Genomic DNA, 18,574 nt, shown 5'->3' with positions numbered 1-18,574 from the left:
TTGCCCCATGGTTTGTAGAAGTTCGGAACCGTCTTTGAAGTTATAACATACCTTTCAAGATGCCCAATGAACTATTCCTCCCAGGTTTCACGGGTATACAGATTTACAGAGGAGGAGATTGTCAAGATGAAGAGGAGGGTCGACGGGGCAATTTTGATACAATACCCTCGTTGAACGCTATCTTAAAAACTGTTTTGCATAGGTTTTTGAACGTCAGACCCCCCCCCCCCTTGACAGTGTCCTAAGTTTGTAAGCAATGCGATAGTGATAGGTATAATAAATATCGAGTAGGAGCAATGTAGATCCCTTTTCTGTAAATTGTTTTCTATACTTTCTTCATGTCGCCGGTTTGGGAAAAGCGCCCCCCTCCCCACCCAATGACCTTGGACAGTTACCCATGTTTATAAACAACGATGATATTTCGAATTCATGCGGGAAATTGTGTGAAACAATCAATCTATACTCGCAAAATAAAGGCAAATGTTGTGAAAGTAAACATTTTTGTCACAAGTCAACTGCTTTCGCTGTGACACGTAGTCGCTGTGACACGTGACAAATAAGAACGCCCTCACCCGTACATGACCTTTGTGACCTTTATGCTAGACTAAGTTCTTTTCTCGCGTGAAGCCAACTTACATTTTGTATATTTATTAGAAATTTTCACGCATTTTTCTTCTACTTCAACGCAGTGGTTGTCACGAGAGCTGCTGTCACGAAAAGCTCCTACAAAGCATGCTGACAGTCCAGAAATACATTTCTGTATTTAATTCAACTCCAATGTATGTATAATTTTACGTATTTCTAGCACCATTTTGAACATCACGATAAACTATTATATTATTTCCACAATAGGTTCATATTTTGTCATGTACGCCCCATAGTAAAGATAATTATTGCATTTGGAGTGCCTAACTAACACAATATACTTGTACAATCATAAATGTCATAGGTATGCAAAATCTTTGGTTTCGATACAAAAGTATGTACAAGAAAGTCGTAAGCTACAGCAGACGGGTCCATTCCGTGAACAAGGCTGTCAGAGTCGGCTGAAAATTGGGGGTAAGTCCCAATTAATTTGGTGTTGGTAAGGTAAAGTTTAGCTTATCCATAGTATTATACAAGAAAGTAAGTATGCTATAGTATTGCTTCACTGTAACTACCAACGCCAGCTGCTTTGGGTCAATTTACAGTCCTTAGTAGTAATTTTCCGCTTTTCCCTTCATTTTGCTAGCTTTACTGACTGCAACGTAGTAGTGATAAAAAACTAACTAAACTAAATAACTGTACACATTTTGTTCCATTACCGGTACCACTAACATATTAGATAAACAACGTACGTTTTATGATGGTTGATGGAAGATTTACCTACCTAAGATGCCTGTATGGCCATTACTAGCAATAAACAGGACGGACTAAACAAGGGATTTATACTGATTCTCTGGGCATATCCAGAGACTTATAAGTATCGATGTATAAAATGAACAACCAATATTATCAAATCATTGAATTTGGCTCAGAAAAGCATATTCCTGTCGCCCGAAAAATTAAAAAAGAAGAAGTAATAAATATATTAGTTTCACCATTTTTCTATAAATGTTATGTCTGTAATGTCATTTTATGATTTTTAATTCAAATAATTCTTCCCACTCTTCTTTAAGAACCACGTTGACAGCCTAATGACAAGTACTCATTTCCTTAAAAGTGGGTAACATGCAGTTATAAGCAAGTCCGCAAGGTTTGTTGAAAACATACTGTTTTTGCTGTGTTTTTTCTTTCATCCTTATAGCAGAAAAGGTTTACAGAAAAGTCTGGGCTGTGCATTAGGCCTGGCTACCTAGGCTATCTGCCTGTACTAGCTATCACGTCAGGCTACTAAGATACCCTAATCATAGCCCTAATTCCTTTTTTCAGCCTCACACACTACTTTGGGGAGAGCCTAATGGTATGGTATTGTATGCGAGTAGCTAGACACATGGCTATAGGGAAAACGTTCTGCCTTTCTAGTTTCGTTTACTTCATCTGGAGGCTGACTTCCATGCTGTGCACATTTTGGTCCTCATCAGTGAAGAAGGAAAGTGATTGAGCCTCGCGGCCTTCAGAAGAGTCGATGTCATCATCCATGAGAGTTGGCAGGGGTGCGTTCGGGATGTATGTGGATGGCATAGACGAGAGTCGATTGCGGGAATATGCTGACCCGGTAAGAGAGGGTTTTCGAGGGTTGGTATACGCTGTTGATGCGTTAGATAGTCTTCGCGGTGTAGAATATGGTGGTACCGATGTCGACATGCTTTTCCTCCGCAGACTGGACGGGCGACGCGTGGCGAGATACTCGGGCATCGGTGGTGCCTGCAGGTTTGACATACGTTATTTAGACAATGTAGAATAATATCTCCATATTGTCATCATTAAAGCTTTTAAACAAACAAACAAACAAACAAACATATCGTTGTTACTGTACAAATGAAACAATACTTATGAAGCACATTAACTAATCAAACATACAGACCTAAAAACAATAGTCAGTACTGATCGAGTCATATTTCAGAAATGCATAGCAAGAAGAGAGATTAGTTTGATGTTGTTTCTAGAATGGTATTAGTCTTAGGGTGCGCATAAAGTTGGACATTAGTCTACAGATGTTGTGAAGGGTGTATAGATAAGTAAACTTTATAATGTATGTGTCTAATGAATGTTAGTTACTCAAAAGACTTTAAACGACTTTTCCTGAACCATTCTCGTTACTATAAAAGGCTGAAATTTTAGATATTGCATATCTCAATAAGTCACACATTTCATCTGCAAAATTAGATAAGAAGAAAAGGAAAATAGACCCAAATGAAATCAACATCATGGCCCTTACATACCCGCTTGGATTTTAACTGGCTCCATGGACAATCTCATTCCAAAGGACCGGTAAGAGTGGAACAGTTTGGAAATGAAAATAACCATGCGTCCAATGAAGATATGCCATATCATACGTGTGACACGCTAGCTTTCAACAACAACAATACTGTATGCCTCCGAGACTTTTGTGTGAATTTCGTTATCCGTTATTTTGAATTTCTCGTTACTTTCTGTGCATTTTTTTTCTGTGCGACTTTGGACCCTGGCGAAGAATTAGAACTTTTCATACAAAAAACGATCCAATTCTTTTACACCATTTTCCTATATTTCGACCAACGTCGGGCAGGGGTTTGTGGGGAAAAACCCTGCCCACCAACAGGACAAAAAACACGAAACAAATCGAAAACAGTACTTCCATTTTCACGGAGGTAACGATACATGGTTCAGGAGCAGTAGAACTTACCACTCATGCAATATAATGTGGATAGTTAATAGTATTGTGTAGGTGGTGCAAGAGGTGGTCTGGGTGTGGAGCGTGTTACAAAGCTTCTTGAACTCACAATTGGCACGACTGTAGGCGCAGTGGCTGTTGGGTAATCATAGACGTGGCTTTGAGGACTCTGTAACAGAGATAGGAAGTTAACAGTTACGCTATCACACATGTTTTGTCAAACAAGTTCTTAAAACATGTGTATTATATTAATTCTTTTGTGGTTTTGCTTGCTATACCGTTTACTAGTTGTTGCTCTTTGATATATGGAATAGAGACCAAATACTGGCTATGGACTCCAACTGATGGACTGTTTTTTTTTTTTTTTCAAAATATTATTTAACATCACTTGCTGGGTTTGCTTATGCATTTTTTTATGAGAACATGTATGTGGGATATACTTACGTGGTAGACTGATCCGTGGATTGAGGGAGGGTAGTCATACTCTGACTTGTCATCATAGTACCTGTAAAACAGGTATCGTACAACAGGAGGTAAATATAACGTAATATGAGAGTCAGAAAATCATGACAACAGTGACAAGCACACTTGATGATAAAGGTACTGCTAAAATTGAAGGTACCGATTCGTCTTTTACAGAGCAAAAACTTCCTAAATCACGGACAACATTATGCAATCAAATTTATGTTAGATATATTGAAATGCAGCTCTTTTGAATAATGTGTCGTCTATTGAATTAAGCTCTTTTGGATTCATAGATTACATCTAGCTGTTGTTGGTATGGAGGAGAACTTGGACTGAGGACTTGGGAGCAGCCATGAAAGACCGTGTGCTGTGAAGAGACGTTGTGCAACGCCTCACCCCGCCCGCCAGGGACGACAGATGATGATAATGTTGGTATGATATGTATGGCTCTATTTGAATATCACTAACCTTATCATTTTATTATACTTGCAAACAATGTGTGCACTCACTTTTTCCCTCTGTGGTGTCTCCAAGCACAGCACAATGCGAGCAGCAACAATAGAAGAAGCAGGGCCAGGGAAACCCACAATGCAATAGCTGTACTGGGGTTCAGTCCTGGAGAAAACACAGAGGATGAATGTTTACTCGGTTATCATTACCTTTACTACTACTATTACTATTCATACATTACTATCACTGCTACTACTGCTACTGCTACTACTATTATAACTACTACTACTGCTACTACCTCTAATACTACTGCTATTACTACTAGTAATACTACTACTAGATAAGTAATACTAGTACTAGTACTACTACTTCTACTACCAATACTTCTGGTGAATTAGTTTGCCAAGAAGTTTGTATTTTGTGTTTCAAACATTTCTATTTAATACTTGTGAATGAATGACCGAATTTTCAAAGACCTTACAGAATGCAATGTATGACACAAACTATTTACAATGCAAAGTACACGACTCCAACAGATATAGTGCACTTTGTTGTATTACCTGATCCTCCTCCACTGACGGAGGCCGATGTCGGACAATTACTGTCGTCTGACTCCAGATAGCAGGCTGTTTTCAGGTTGATACCAAGCGTGTTGTCCACGCTGCTGGCCGCTTGTATATTGTTCTGTATTTCCAGCCCCTGTGCGGCGTTGGCGTTTTCCAGACAGGCGTCATACACAGCCACTACTTCTCCTTCCACCTCCTTCAGCCGTGTGACCAAGACGTTCTTGACTTTGCCTGCATGCTGTGTCGTCTTCATCACGTTATTCACCTGGCGACGAAGACATCACATTAGTAAGAAGGAAAGTTCAGCTGCAGTACCGTAGGAACCCGCTAGGGGGGTACAATACTAAACTTGATCGTTGTTTTCCTGACCTAGCTATACGTACTTGCCTACCAAATCTGATTAACATATACCAACAACTTCTCTCAAGTTATGCTAGCAACACACACACACACACACGCGCGCGCGTACGCACATTCACACACACGCACATGCACACACACGCACACACAAATTGTACATTTGACCTGCAATTTTGCAATAAAACAAAAACAACGCTATCTTTACATATTAAACAGTATACACTATTTCTATACTTTAATAGCAGTGCCAGCTACTGTCAAACTGTTAGAACCTCAAAGAGATATAGTAATGTTAACGATAAAAAATATTTGCTTTATCTTGATTTACAGCTGTTTTACGCCCAAATGTGCATACAGCATGTCTCTGTGTAGGTAAGCTCATACTCTCTGTTGCCAAACTAGCTGTGAAAGACTCTAGTGCTCACCAAGACTGCTATGTCTGCTGTCAGACTTCTGTAGGGTTCCGTGTTAGTATCTCGCAGCTCGTCTGTCAGGGTAACGCCGTCCAGCACGACTTGATAGGTATGTGTGCCGTGACTGCCCCCTGCAAAACCTGCACAAACCCCACCAGTAGTACCTGCGCAACGAAAATGGTGAAAGAATTAAATTTTGAATAAACACGTGTGTGGACTGATTTAGGCATGATTTTAATTAAGTTTATCGAAAATTCCTGTCCGAGGGCTAATTGCAGGTAACATGAAAAGGGAGGGCAGTTGGTGCAGTGCAATATAGCATGTGTTTACTCTATTCTAAAAGCTAACATTAAATTCAACAGTATCGAATAAATAGCAGCTGTCTTCATCATTATCCTACAGTGCGTTTCATGATACGGTTGTTATCCGTTCTAACCTATCTGTTCCAAACCTGTCTGTTAATTTTGCATCCATTATGATATTATGTTATAATTATGATACGGCTAAGATGGTTGAACTGCGTGAATGTCAATCGGTAAGTTGCCTAAGACGTCTACAGCTGGTTTTAAGCATGCACTGTAGGAGTATGCGATTCCACTTGCGTCTGCGATATACTATTCATAATGACCATTATGAATTATCAATTCATTCAAGAATAATCTAAATCTTCAGAAATATTCTCTTCATCGTTACTGTGTTCTTAATGAGAAGCCATGAATAGACTTGATGTATTGACAATAATAAAGTTATTATCATTGAACAACATGTTTCCTGTAAACTTTTTATTCTTTGTCGAAGTTAAGAACGGGATTGTCTTACTTGTACAGGTGAGTCCGTCTCCCTGGTATCCTTGGTTACAGGTGCATCGGAAGGACCCAAGTGTGTTGGTGCAGGTCGCCTGTTCATGGCAGCGTCTTGGTGTTCCGGCGCACTCGTCAGCGTCGGTGCAGGTGTAACCGTTTCCAGTGTAGCCAGGTTTACACGTGCAGGTTATCACTCCGTTTGCGCCGGTCACACAGTTCGTGTTCGGGTCGTCTAAAGTATAGATAATTCAAGTATCAGGGCTATGTCAGTCAGTTAGCAATAACTTTAAATGAAATAAAAAAAGATTGACTGAACAAGGTTGTGATGAGCTCTAAGTGGGTACCTCTTGGTATCAGACATTACTGTGTGAGTGTAGCCATGAGTCATATCTTAGTTCTCGAAAACATCACTCTAAAACCCGAGCCCAGTCATACTTCCAGTTCACCATGTATCCTTTGCAACCGCTTCCGCATTACATGCTGTCAATCTGTCATATTTACACCAATGAGGTTCAATATCCTTATTCACACCAAGAAAAGCGAACAAACAAAACAAATGCGCCATGGCAAGTAATCACAATACAATATCTCCGCTTCTCGGGGGGGGGGGGGGGGGGGTAAAAATAACCGTACTGTAACACTTACTGGTGCATTGGATACCGTCTCCTCTGTAAGGAACCCTACATCGGCAGGTGTAGGAACCAGGGGTGTTGGTGCAGTCGGCTTGGTCATGGCACGGTCGGGGAGTCCGGCTGCACTCGTCGGCATCATTGCACACCTTCCCATCGCCCTCGTAGCCAACATGACAGGTGCAGGTGTAATTACCAATAGTATTCGTACAGTCTGCGTTCACGTGGCATGGTGTTCCTGTACACTCATCGACATCTACAAATAAAAATAAAAGCTTCGGTCGAGTAAAGATCATAAAGGTTTGTAGTGCATATATCGACACGAAATGCCTTCAACATCATTTACCATGCACTACATTTGTACCCATATAGGACGGGTGCGGTGTTGAGTTACAAGTGTTGTATCATGATAAGAACTAAAATTTAAACATCCCGTGAAATATCTCGATTTTTTTGGTAATTTCTTAAATCTTTATCTCATGTTCTACATTCTGGAACTGGACCAATTCTATTACCTAGGCTACCACTCGCACAAACAAACAAACCCACAACTGACTACAACTTAAAACAACTGACTACAAAACCTTCATTTTCGATGAGGCAATCAAGTTTTATTACTCACCGGTGCAGACCAAGCCGTTGCCTACAAACCCAGGGCGGCAAGTACAAGTATAACTCCCCACTGTGTTCGCGCAGTCTGCGTTAGGATCGCAGGGATTCCCATCGCACTCGTTAGCATCCACACACTGAGACCCGTCATACTGGTATCCGTTCGTGCATTGACACACGTGACTACCGGGTGTGTTGACGCAGACTGACGGTGCATTGCAGAGTTGAGCATTATTGGCGCATTCGTCCACATCTGAAAGTAATGAACATTATATGTGTTTCATATTCAGGCTAGACGATATCAGCAACTACTTTTCTCATCAGTCATCACCTAATGTTTCCAGGACATCATTAGGCACATTGATTGTGACCTAGGTAGTTTGCCTCACTCTAAGCAACATGATGAGACAACGTTACGTTACATGTTCAATCTTTTCTGTGTATCTGGGAATGTTCACTGCTTACTACAACAATATAGGGCCATCTGGACATATAATGCACGTAATATGATATAATGGTCCTCTTTCTACTAGACCGCGATCTCTGAGAGACCATACATCGGTTCAAACTGGATTTAAGTGACCCATAAGACATCAAAACACACACAACGTATCGAAAATCTTATATCTACGAAATTCGTTGAGCAGGACGATCGAAACCTCAAGTGGAAATGGGGGTGTAACTTGTTACCGATGAATTGATGTATTGAGTGAGAAATTACCGATGCAGTTGTCAGGAGGAGTTCCGGTAAACCCAGCCTTACACTGACAGCTGTAGGACCCCACGTTATTGGTACAGTCGGTGTTAGCGGGACAGGGTGAAGGGGTCGCCAGGCACTCGTCCTCATCTGCACACGACGTTATCCCGTCTCCTTGGAAACCGTCCCGACAGCGACACAGGTAGGATCCCACGGTGTTGACGCAGGTTGCTAGGGCGTGGCATTGAACCTGGCCTCCGGCACACTCGTCGATGTCAGTGCAGTTCATTCCGTCGCCTTGAAAACCGTCTCGGCACGCGCAGGTGTAGGAACTGACGATGTTGGTGCAGTCCGCGTTCGCATCGCAAGGATAGGGCGTCTCCAGACATTCATCTGCGTCTATGGAAAAGTTACATAGTTGTAAGTGACAAGTAAGACTATTGTGATACGTCCATGAAGGTTACACATCCAGGTAAACAATGTTTTTAAAGACAAGTCATTGAATTAATACAGGTGGACAAGATTCGGAGATTCCTTCTGGACGTTTCAAGTGACATATATCGCTATTCTTTAGCGTCAATAGAATGAACTAGCAGAATGGTAACACTGGAGATTTGACTAGAAAAAAACGGCTACATTTCATGTGCAGCATGATCTAGCTTTGTCAGTTTATTCTAGTCACCATGAAGAAGAGTGATGGATGTCACTCAACATGTCGGAGTAATCTCTGACTCTTGTGCAATTGTAGTAAAAATGGCAATATTGCACGATTTATAATGTTTTCTTTTCGGCAATCAAAAATTGTCACAATATATTTCACATTGGAGATTTAGCAACACATTCATATTTTAGCAACATACGACGGGCATCTAAAGCTGTAAAATTTGAAAGTGGTATTTGACTGCACAGCAACCAGGAGTTCTCTGTCATGACAATGAAAGCTTTCAAACTCTTCAGATAGTTTAAGTGGAATAGATGTCATTTCTTTTTTCATAACTATTCAGTTAATTTTCTTCCTTGGGGTATACAGTAGGCATATGCAATTAGCCCTCGGGTATGATCTTGCGATAATGTTGCTGTTATCACATTATCATCTCATAACAGAGAAAGTATTGTTACTACACTCATCAACTAACCTTCACAGGTAACGCCGTCTCCTTGATAGCCAGGCTTACAAGTGCAAGTAAACCCAACTACGGCGTCATGTTCGCTGCCCTCTTCGTGATCGCTGCTGGCCGGCACTTGGTTGACACAGTCCGCGTTTACGTGACAGTTGTGTTGCCCCGTAGCGCACTCATCAATATCTACAGAAACACAAGTGTTGTATGAATTTTGAAACAGCCTTTTTGATATGCACTATTATAACGTTCAATGTTTTAAATCATCGCTTATCTTCCTACCAACATTTGATGATACACTACGCTCCTCTCTAGCTTTTCTCTTTCAAAGTCGTAAACAAAATTGGCCCCTGTAGTTCACAAAACAATCGCTAGGGGCAAAACTACACCACTTATTCTCTGTCCCCAAAGTTATCAATCAGTCAAAATCACTACAAAAATCATATCCAGAACACAATATATCAATAAATATATATATACACGCACAAGAACAAACACGCACAAGAACAAACGGCACCGAAAAACATAACCTTCCTGGCGAAGGAAGTAAGATATGATAGTTCCACTCTTTCTCATGGAGAACGTACCTACGCATTCGTATCCGTTCCCAGTATATCCTGGATTACAGTCACATCTAAAGCTGCCTATGGAGTTGTCGCAGTGTGCGTCCGGTGAACAGGGATGGCGATTCTTTATGGCGAGACATTCATCCACATCCTCACACTCATGGAGGTCTCCGCTTGTTCGCTGGTACCCGGGGTTACAGAAACAGTCAAAGGATCCCGGCGTGTTGACGCAATTTCCATGTTCTACGTGGCACCGGGCGGCATCCGGATCTAGACACTCGTCTATATCTGATGAAAAGAGAGCCACAAGTTCATCAATCTGTACAGAAAGATAACTGCCACATCAAGCACTTCTGGCAAGAAGAATTCTATGATCTTCATGATGTTTGTGTAGAAAATTCAGATCCACGTATGGTAAGTACTGGTCCAGTGGATCTGGTCCAGGTACGGACCTGAACCTGGACCTTATTGGTTGTGAAAACTTGGGAATGTGCGATACTCAAAACAATGGCCAATTTCGCTACAACGGAATCTGTTTGGTATAGTTTATGACTTCCAGTGGCATTTTAAAATCCTATCTCCATGTAAGCAACACTAAACAAGTTTGACTGTGGAGACTTGCAAATGACTATCAACTCTCTTTTACTTCGCCGTTGTTACTTTCTTGGACCAGTAAGCCCCAAAACACTTGAACGCCTACCGGTATAATCTATCCATTTTCTTGATCGGTCCAAAGTCCGATCCACTGACTTTCTAGGTCCAGTTTTTCTGGACCGGTCCCCCACAAGAAAAAAACAGTTCTGTACAGGTACATCGTATCCATCTCTACTTACCAGTGCAAGTTACTCCATCGCCCTCGAAGCCGTCATTACAAACACAGGCGTAGTTGGACCCGTCAGTGCTGCGGCATAGCGCGCTGGCGTTACAGCTTTGGCTGCATCGGGCTGTCGGAAAATGGCAAAAGCAGTTGTAAACTCGGGGAAGGAGGTACACCTCCGGTAGAGGTATTTTTTTTTGGGGGGGGGGGGGTTATATATGTTTGCATGTTCACACTCGTAACTCAAGATCCATTTAATGGATTTGTACTAATGTCGGGATGCTGGTAGTTATTGAAGTTCCAAATTAACATTGCGAAATGGGCACATTAGAATCATTTTCAGGTACAGCAGCAGTTTGTAGACCGACACCCCTTCTAGAGTTAGTGAGGCATAGTCGATGTATAGCTGGTCAGTCGTCCCGGAGGAATCACCCCTTATGGAGGGTGGATTTATAGGATTAGTTAAGGAATGGATAGGATTTAAGGTAAGATCACTTACAATTCATATACAGCATGTGGGCAGTTAAGATTTGATGATCAACATATAGTAAAGGTGTTGGCGAAAATCTGCCATACCTGTGCACGTTAAACCGTTGCCCGTGTAGCCGTCGTCGCAGGTGCAGGTGAAGGATCCCTTGGTGTTGGTGCAGACGGCATGCTCGTCACAGGGGTTATCAGCGCACTCGTCAACGTCTGGTAACAAAGAATAAAAAACACCATTAGGGATGTGATTTTTTTACATTCATGCAAACTGTAGCATTGCTGCTATTTTCTTAGTTAGTTCATTTAAAAAAAGGCATAGTTATATCCCACATATTTTCACTCAATATTCATAATACTCTTGACTTATACCCGGAGAGACAGACAGACAAGCAAGCAAGCACATCAACTGGCTACGATTTAGATTGAATGTTTTCAGACACTCTCAAATTTATCAATACCTATCGGTTTGAGAAAAGAAAAGGCTTGGTTCGAAGACGGACTTCGAGCTTAGAAACTGCATGTGTCACAGAAGCAGTGGCTTGTTCATTCCTTGACAATCCTCATACCTTTTTCACAGATGTATGGTAGCTGCGTGTTGCAGTCCATGGGAACCCAGCTACTGCCCGTGATGGCGACACAGTCTCTCCCCCCTGTGTTCGGCGTGTTTGGGTCCCACTGTGTGGGTGACCCCAGCGGAGTGTCCGCAAGGTCATCCCAGACGAAACTTCCCTCCGTTCCTCTGTCGCTCAGTCCGAGCCAGAACGAGTCTAAGTCAGAAAACTGATTCAACAGCTCCTGGTGTTTCTCCTCTGTCATGTCAGTCAGGAGATGACTTCCAGCGAGAATACTTTCACAGTTACTTTGCGCGGAGGCCCATCTGTCTGCTCTGTTTTTCCTATTCGGAGAAAACATGTGGATCTTACCAACAAACAAGCTTCAAACGTTTACAAGAAAATGCTGAAAATTAGAATCAGCGATACTTTGATGGAGGTTAGACATCCAGATAAAGGGATATATTATATAGCATTTACTCAAGCAACTAGATATGATTTTGTAAACGGTCAGAAAGCATGCAATGTTTTTCGCCAGTTACTAGAAATTGACATTCAGAAAGAACTAGATTACTAGCAAATTCAAGGTCTATCTCAAATAATGTAACTATCCCATGTTAATCATGTATAGTACGTACCAGTAACAGTGTCCGAGAAACCTCACATTAAAGGCCTGATGGCAGAACCCTAATTGCTGGGCATTTGCAGTATAGAACCCAACTGAAACAAAGAAAAGAAAATTAAACAATAGAAAGGCACCGTTTTCATAAAAAAAGCAGGACGTTTCCCTCCCAGTAATTTGCCTTTTGTCAAACTAGCCGCACAGAATACTATAATGAGATGAGAGCTTTATTTTGGTTTTCGCAGTTTAAAACATAAACTGAAATTTTAAACCAAATTACATAGTTGGCGTTTGTTCGCCCGAGAGTTTCATTCTAAAAATATCATCATATCAGTGTCATTCTAAAATATCATCATAAAAGATACATTTTAGAATAAATTAAGGTTACATATAATGCAGGTCAGCGTTTACAGAAAAACAAAGACACTTGTCACTGAAAATGAAAGTCTATAGAGTCTTAATACTTTTATAATGTTAGGCTCACCCCTGAGGCGTCGCCAAAAATTAACATTCATGCAACTTAATTGATTCATTGACTTGCGGTGATAGTAAGAATGTTTTGTGAAACTCTTTTGTCATGCAATGGAACATGCGCAATTATTTTTGATACAACCAGTCAAATTTGGTATTTTGTGATAGGCAGTACAATGTAGACATTTTGAAGCAAACAAGTATTGCATGTGTGATTCCGTTGAGAAGGAAAAAGAAGAACACAGCAACAAAAACTGGAAAGATATTGACTGTAAACGGAAAATTTGAATATGTAACAAATCCGATTGTTTCATACCAGTATGACGTGTCAATGTTACTCTGTGGTGAACTAATAGCTGCACAAAACTAAGGATCAGCTGACTTATAAACTAATTACTTATGAGCTTTTGTCAACAGATGCATGCGTGATACACAGTACTTGTTATAATGAGAGAAAAGGTCACTGACATATACACGGCCGTGTTTGAAATGTTGCAATTTACAAAAGAACATCTCAGGCATGTAATGCAACAATTACTCTGAGATTGTCCTGCCCTTTAACAAATGCTACAGTAAAACTAGAGTCTGTTTCTCGTCAATTGGACAAATCAAGGACCTTGTTAAAAGTACCGCAACAAGACCATATGATAGGTAACCAAGAACGACAAGTCAATGTTTCATTTGACAAATTGTGTGCAAGAATATTGTCAAGAAACTAGGACTGTCATAGAGAGATCGTTTGGATTATATTCCACACTAAAGACAGCATCCATGACCGACACCACCTCCCCCCCCCCCCCCCAACATCTTACACGAAACATCTTACACGAAAATTGATTGTGTCACAGTTTAAATAGATTACGAAGTGTGTGCCACGTGTACGTCTAGATCGAAGGACTGTAAGGTACCCACATGACTTGAAGGACTTAATTTCATATGTTATGTTATCATTGACCTTATGGAGACCATCTTGAAGCGATCTGCTGCCTCTCATTAATTGCTTAACCTTGCCTATAGTATTGGAATGATTATCGGCAAATATTTTGCATGAGTTTCAAATTATATCTAATCTATGCGTTCCCACGTCGTATTAAGATAGGTCAATGAGCCGATATTAGGGGGTTGTGGTTTGATTCAATTATTCTTCTCAACCAAAGACAAAGTTTGAGGGCGTTGACACGGGGCCCTGGGGCAGCATTTGCAACAAACCATTTCAGCTGAAAATTGGCAATGGTTCGGCAATGTGTCATCTATTACAACGAGAAGTATTCATTTTTTCACCCTTCTGTCTTTAATGACAATGTTCACATTAGATAGACGTCGTGTGCACCATACCAGTACAGTGTGTCAGTGGTCAAAGGATGAAAAGACGGGAAATGACAGAGCTGGTAGGTAAATTGGACACGCCTCATGGTGGACCTGACCGAACAAAAGGAATGTCGGCACTTATCACCCTCAAACAGGCGAGGACGTGCCTTCCCTTCCAATCAGACTAATGGCTGAAATAATAACGTGTTATTCCTACCAAATTAATTATTGTTTTTCTGTCGGCAGTACTTGCACCACATGTCTTATCATAGTGAAAAATAGTTCCGTTTTTCCGTTTCCCTATGAAAATCACAGAGACCACAAGTTAAGGGAAGGCGGGGGAGGGTCGTAAAACTGAACTGGTCTAGGTGTAGACAACACTAGGACTTGAGTTAGTATATTGTCACAATATTGTCAATCACTGTCCTTGTCACACGGATATCTTCCATGTTTCTTCTACGTGCCTACAAGTAGCACTCGATTTTGAACTTTGAATTTTGAAATAGAATATCTTTTAAAATCTGTCTCCAAATTCAAGGTGATTAAGACTTGGTTCGTGAAATTCTCCCTCCTATCTTCATACCTAATACCTTCACTCTCTCTCGCAGATATACAGATGAATGCAAATTTTGTCTTATATGTTTAGAGTATGGAAGATGCGAGGGAATGTGGACATCATTATCAACAAAGGCAAAAACAAGCAATGTTTCTAGTTGTCTTGGGAGGTCACTGTTACTTGCCCAAAGGTCAACGTGTACCATTGTGTAGATGGGATTAGAAGGATGATGGATTTGCTACGCTTGATTAAAATCAATTTTATGTTTCTCAGTGTTCAGCCATACTTTTTTTTAAATTTTGATGCGTACAAAAGTCAATCTGTGCGGTCATTCAACTACATGTGTAAATACAGTTACGCTACCCAACGCCATTCTATGGTGTATTTTGTATTCTGTCGTGTGTCGTCCTGACAAACGTCAATCGAAAGAGTAAACGATTTTAGGTCGCACATATGTTTCTGTATTATGGATATCAAGGTATTGGAATGTGCGTATATTGGGTGGATTGGGCTACGCCTATTTACTCAGATGACTATACTCTTTTACGAGCTTCACGAAATAGTATTAGTCACTATAACAATGAAAGAGTTTTATGCCTACACGGCTTGGTTGGCGTTGGTTATTCATCCCGTAATTGTGTCCTAGGTAGGCGTAAAGCAGTATTTTATACGAAACAACACTTTTTGATCAACGGTTTGTCTAGGAAAGAGATAAGACCCGAACAAAAAATGGAAGACTCTTGAAGCACCTAGCTTTCACCGAGTTGGCGATCGATGAACGGTCGTACAACGCCCAAACTTAGATTTTTGTAATCCTAGATCATTAGGATATGATGCCAGATATAAATGTTTGATTTATAGACAACCAAACACAACTAACGTAAGATATCGCTCTTCATCTATGAAACTCGTTGAGCGATCTGTCAGATCTTTGGTCGCTTAGCGATCACAGCGCAGTCGCAGCGCAGTCACAGCCTCTAGTAAAAATGGGGTGTGATAATGCTGCGGTCACAAAAACTGGGCCCCGACTGGGCAGCTTTCGGGAACGAAAAGTGCAATAAAATAGGCAACAAAACACGTAGAAGGTAAAGAAATTGATAAGTCTATGGCATATGTTTGTATATCACTTGATGAGCCTTTTTTTTCGTTTCAACAAACATCCTGTTCGGACCAAGTTGCCCGAATACGTTCGTTGGCCTGAACAGGTTCTTGTCCGAATGAAAGGTCACAATATAATCAACGAAAGTAGGACGACGCCCTTCATGATTCAGAAGTGTGTCAATTTTTTCTGAAGTTTGCATATTTCTAGTATATGAATCTACAACTGATACTGTCACACGGAGATTAAGAGTTCTTAGCTTATCCGTCTTAAGATTTCTACTTTGATGACAACACGTGTAAGACAAGTCCTTGAATGTTACACAATCAATTGCACAACGATTTATGACCTCCAGACAGCAGCAATGGAATGTTTTAGACATTAAGAACAATGATGGAGCTCTGCAATTAAGATAAACCCTCTCATTTTAAAGCCTTGCGAAGAATAGCGTTCAGGATGATATGGTACAATGTTAAAGAAATGCTATGTTTTAAATGCTTTAATATATAACGATATGTATTGAAGTGGAAATAACACTTACCCCCGCCTAAAGTTCCCATCAGGATAAATCCAACAAGAACTGACGTTTCCATCTTGACAACTTCGTCCCTTCACTTAAAACAAATGACGCAATGTTGCGATGCCGCAGTTTGAGTGTTAGATGTTGAAATTTAAGTGTAAAATGGCGATCCTGTAAAGTTGTAAACTTGTATCCCCGATAGCGTGCTCATCTTTAATCGGACATGGCTGAATGTGACCCCCTTCAGGGCGGACCGGATTTCAGATGCTCAGCCCTTCAGGCAACCAATCAGGGAGTCGGAAAGAAACGTGCTAAAACGCTATTATGTGTTACGTCACATGAGTGGCCAGGGGTCAGACAGCAACAATGGCGTTTCTTTGTTTATAAATATGAATATAAAGATGTCAAAGGTCAATGTGCGTTGAACTTTTTGTGAACGAACAAGGGATCAGCGACAGCGACACATAAAATCTATCGTCTTGATAGAAATAAATTGTTAGGACTCTACCTATTTTTTTAAATTTTAAAGATCAACTTGAAGACTTTTTTTTAATCGTTGACATTGTCTTACAAGTAACCTATGGAATGCTGTGGGCGATGCAAGGTTCACTAGCTGAGGCGGCAACGTGTCCTGGAGTGAAATAATCCAACCGGTTTCTCCACTTTTGTTGAGTCTATAATTTGACAAATGGGTTCTTCAGTCTAGGCAAGCTGCTGGTACCCAAGGCTATAAACACTGCGGGTACAAAATCAACTCGACTGTGAAAGCAGTGAGCTTTTAAGGTGCTATCTCACTACACTTGGTGAACCGGTGCGGTACTGTGGGTTCTTTCACTGCGGCACTTTTGTGTTATATTTGCCGATTTTTTTAGACAAATTGCGTAATACGTAAAAGTATGACTTAGAAGACAAAGAAAAATACACAAAACGTACGAAAATTCGTTCTTTATCTCTGAAATTCGAACCCCACATGTGCCGCACCGATACCCCAAGTGCACTGAGATACCACCTCTAGTTTTAGATATAGTCACTTCGGCGCAAGTGTACAAGATTATAACGTGTATGATGCAAAGATTTGACTGCAATGGATGTTTTTTCTGTATCTGACTGGGCAATAGAAAAGGCCTTAACTTTACTCGGGATACTAAGAAATAACAAGGTGACAGGGAGGATCTTTGAATGACATCTTTACACGTACCCTCCCCTAGCGAGTAGTTAACATTTGTCATCATAGAGTGATACCTGACATCTCAAAATATCAATTTTACTACAGTGGGGGTCCACACGGGCGTGTACGAATGGGTGTGGTGGTGCGTATCGTGCGTATTGTAGCCCCCCTCCCCTATCCCACCAAACGTTATGCAGGAACGTGTGGTGACACGTGTGGGTTGGGGGTGTGGCCATGATACCCTTGTCCTGCTGAGCCCGTTTATATATGTAAAATACACATATATAAATGCCTTTATGTGGGTCTCAGTATCTTTACGGGGCATTTCTTAACTAAATCTGACATACCGCAGCAAACCGCATCAATTTGGGAATAAGTAAATCGGCAGCAGCACCACCGGAGGACCAGCTTAGGAGGGTTAATTTGGCAAAAGGATCTCAGCAGGACAAGGGTTAAAAATTCCATTGATAAAAAAAATCTAGTATTTTACATTTGGTGTCTATTCAATCAAACTCAGTTACATTTTCCATGATATTCAAATCATGGAGTCAAGATCTTGCAAAAAAACCATTTAAGGTCACGGCGAGGTCGTGGCGCGATCGCCGTCGAAATACCCCCCTCACATTAGACGAAAATCGATCGGACGACGTGTCTGCGAGCTCTAACTTACGAGGAGGCATGACCCTGACGGGAAGGGGGGGGGGGGGGGGAACTCTGCCATTTCTTCTTCGGCAGCAGGATCATGCCTCCTCGTAATTTAGAGCTCGCAGACTCGTCGTCCGATCGATTTTCGCCTTATGTGAGGGAGGTATAAGGAATGGGAGTTTAACGGATATCACAACAGCATCAAGACATTTTCATTAATAGTCTTTTGTTTTCATATATAAGCTTGTAGCTCTAGAAAACATGCTTTTAGCTATAATTTCTGTCATTATATATCAATATTAGTCCATGGACCAGACCAAAAATCGCAAAAAATGGCAAATTCTCCTTGTTATTTTTGAATAG

The 18,574-nt window shown here is 41.0% G+C and overlaps 1 protein-coding gene across 1 annotated transcript; it reads right to left on the bottom strand.

Annotated features, from left to right (window-relative positions):
* Positions 1-750: 750 nt before the first annotated feature.
* Positions 751-16,630, bottom strand: LOC118424352 (fibrillin-1-like). Its single transcript, XM_035832901.1, has 17 exons — positions 16,420-16,630; positions 12,461-12,542; positions 11,838-12,166; positions 11,365-11,481; positions 10,805-10,915; positions 9,993-10,259; positions 9,424-9,591; positions 8,312-8,686; positions 7,604-7,843; positions 6,998-7,237; positions 6,369-6,584; positions 5,562-5,713; positions 4,771-5,041; positions 4,270-4,375; positions 3,740-3,800; positions 3,405-3,464; positions 751-2,346 (listed from the first exon to the last, which is right to left on the bottom strand). Exons 1-17 carry the CDS (start codon positions 16,469-16,471, stop codon positions 2,011-2,013), a joined length of 3,183 nt encoding a protein of 1,060 aa, XP_035688794.1. The 5' UTR covers positions 16,472-16,630; the 3' UTR covers positions 751-2,010.
* Between the last annotated feature and the right edge of the window lie 1,944 nt (positions 16,631-18,574).

The sequence above is a fragment of the Branchiostoma floridae genome, chromosome 10, assembly GCF_000003815.2.
Source record: "Branchiostoma floridae strain S238N-H82 chromosome 10, Bfl_VNyyK, whole genome shotgun sequence".
NCBI lineage: Eukaryota > Metazoa > Chordata > Leptocardii > Amphioxiformes > Branchiostomatidae > Branchiostoma > Branchiostoma floridae.
Note: the sequence above shows the minus strand (reverse complement) of the source record. Positions and strands in the feature narration are given on the sequence as shown.

Bases quoted from the DNA above. Each gene is read 5' to 3' on its own strand.
- LOC118424352 (XM_035832901.1), bottom strand. From the start codon at position 16,471: ATGGAAACGTCAGTTCTTGTTGGATTTATCCTGATGGGAACTTTAGGC. The intron at 7,844-8,311 runs GTAATTTCTCAC...CATTACTTTCAG, and splicing joins TCCTCCTGACAACTGCATCG to ATGTGGACGAATGCGCCAAT. The intron at 2,347-3,404 runs GTGAGTTCAAGA...TCAAACCTGCAG, and splicing joins CGCCTACAGTCGTGCCAATT to GCACCACCGATGCCCGAGTA.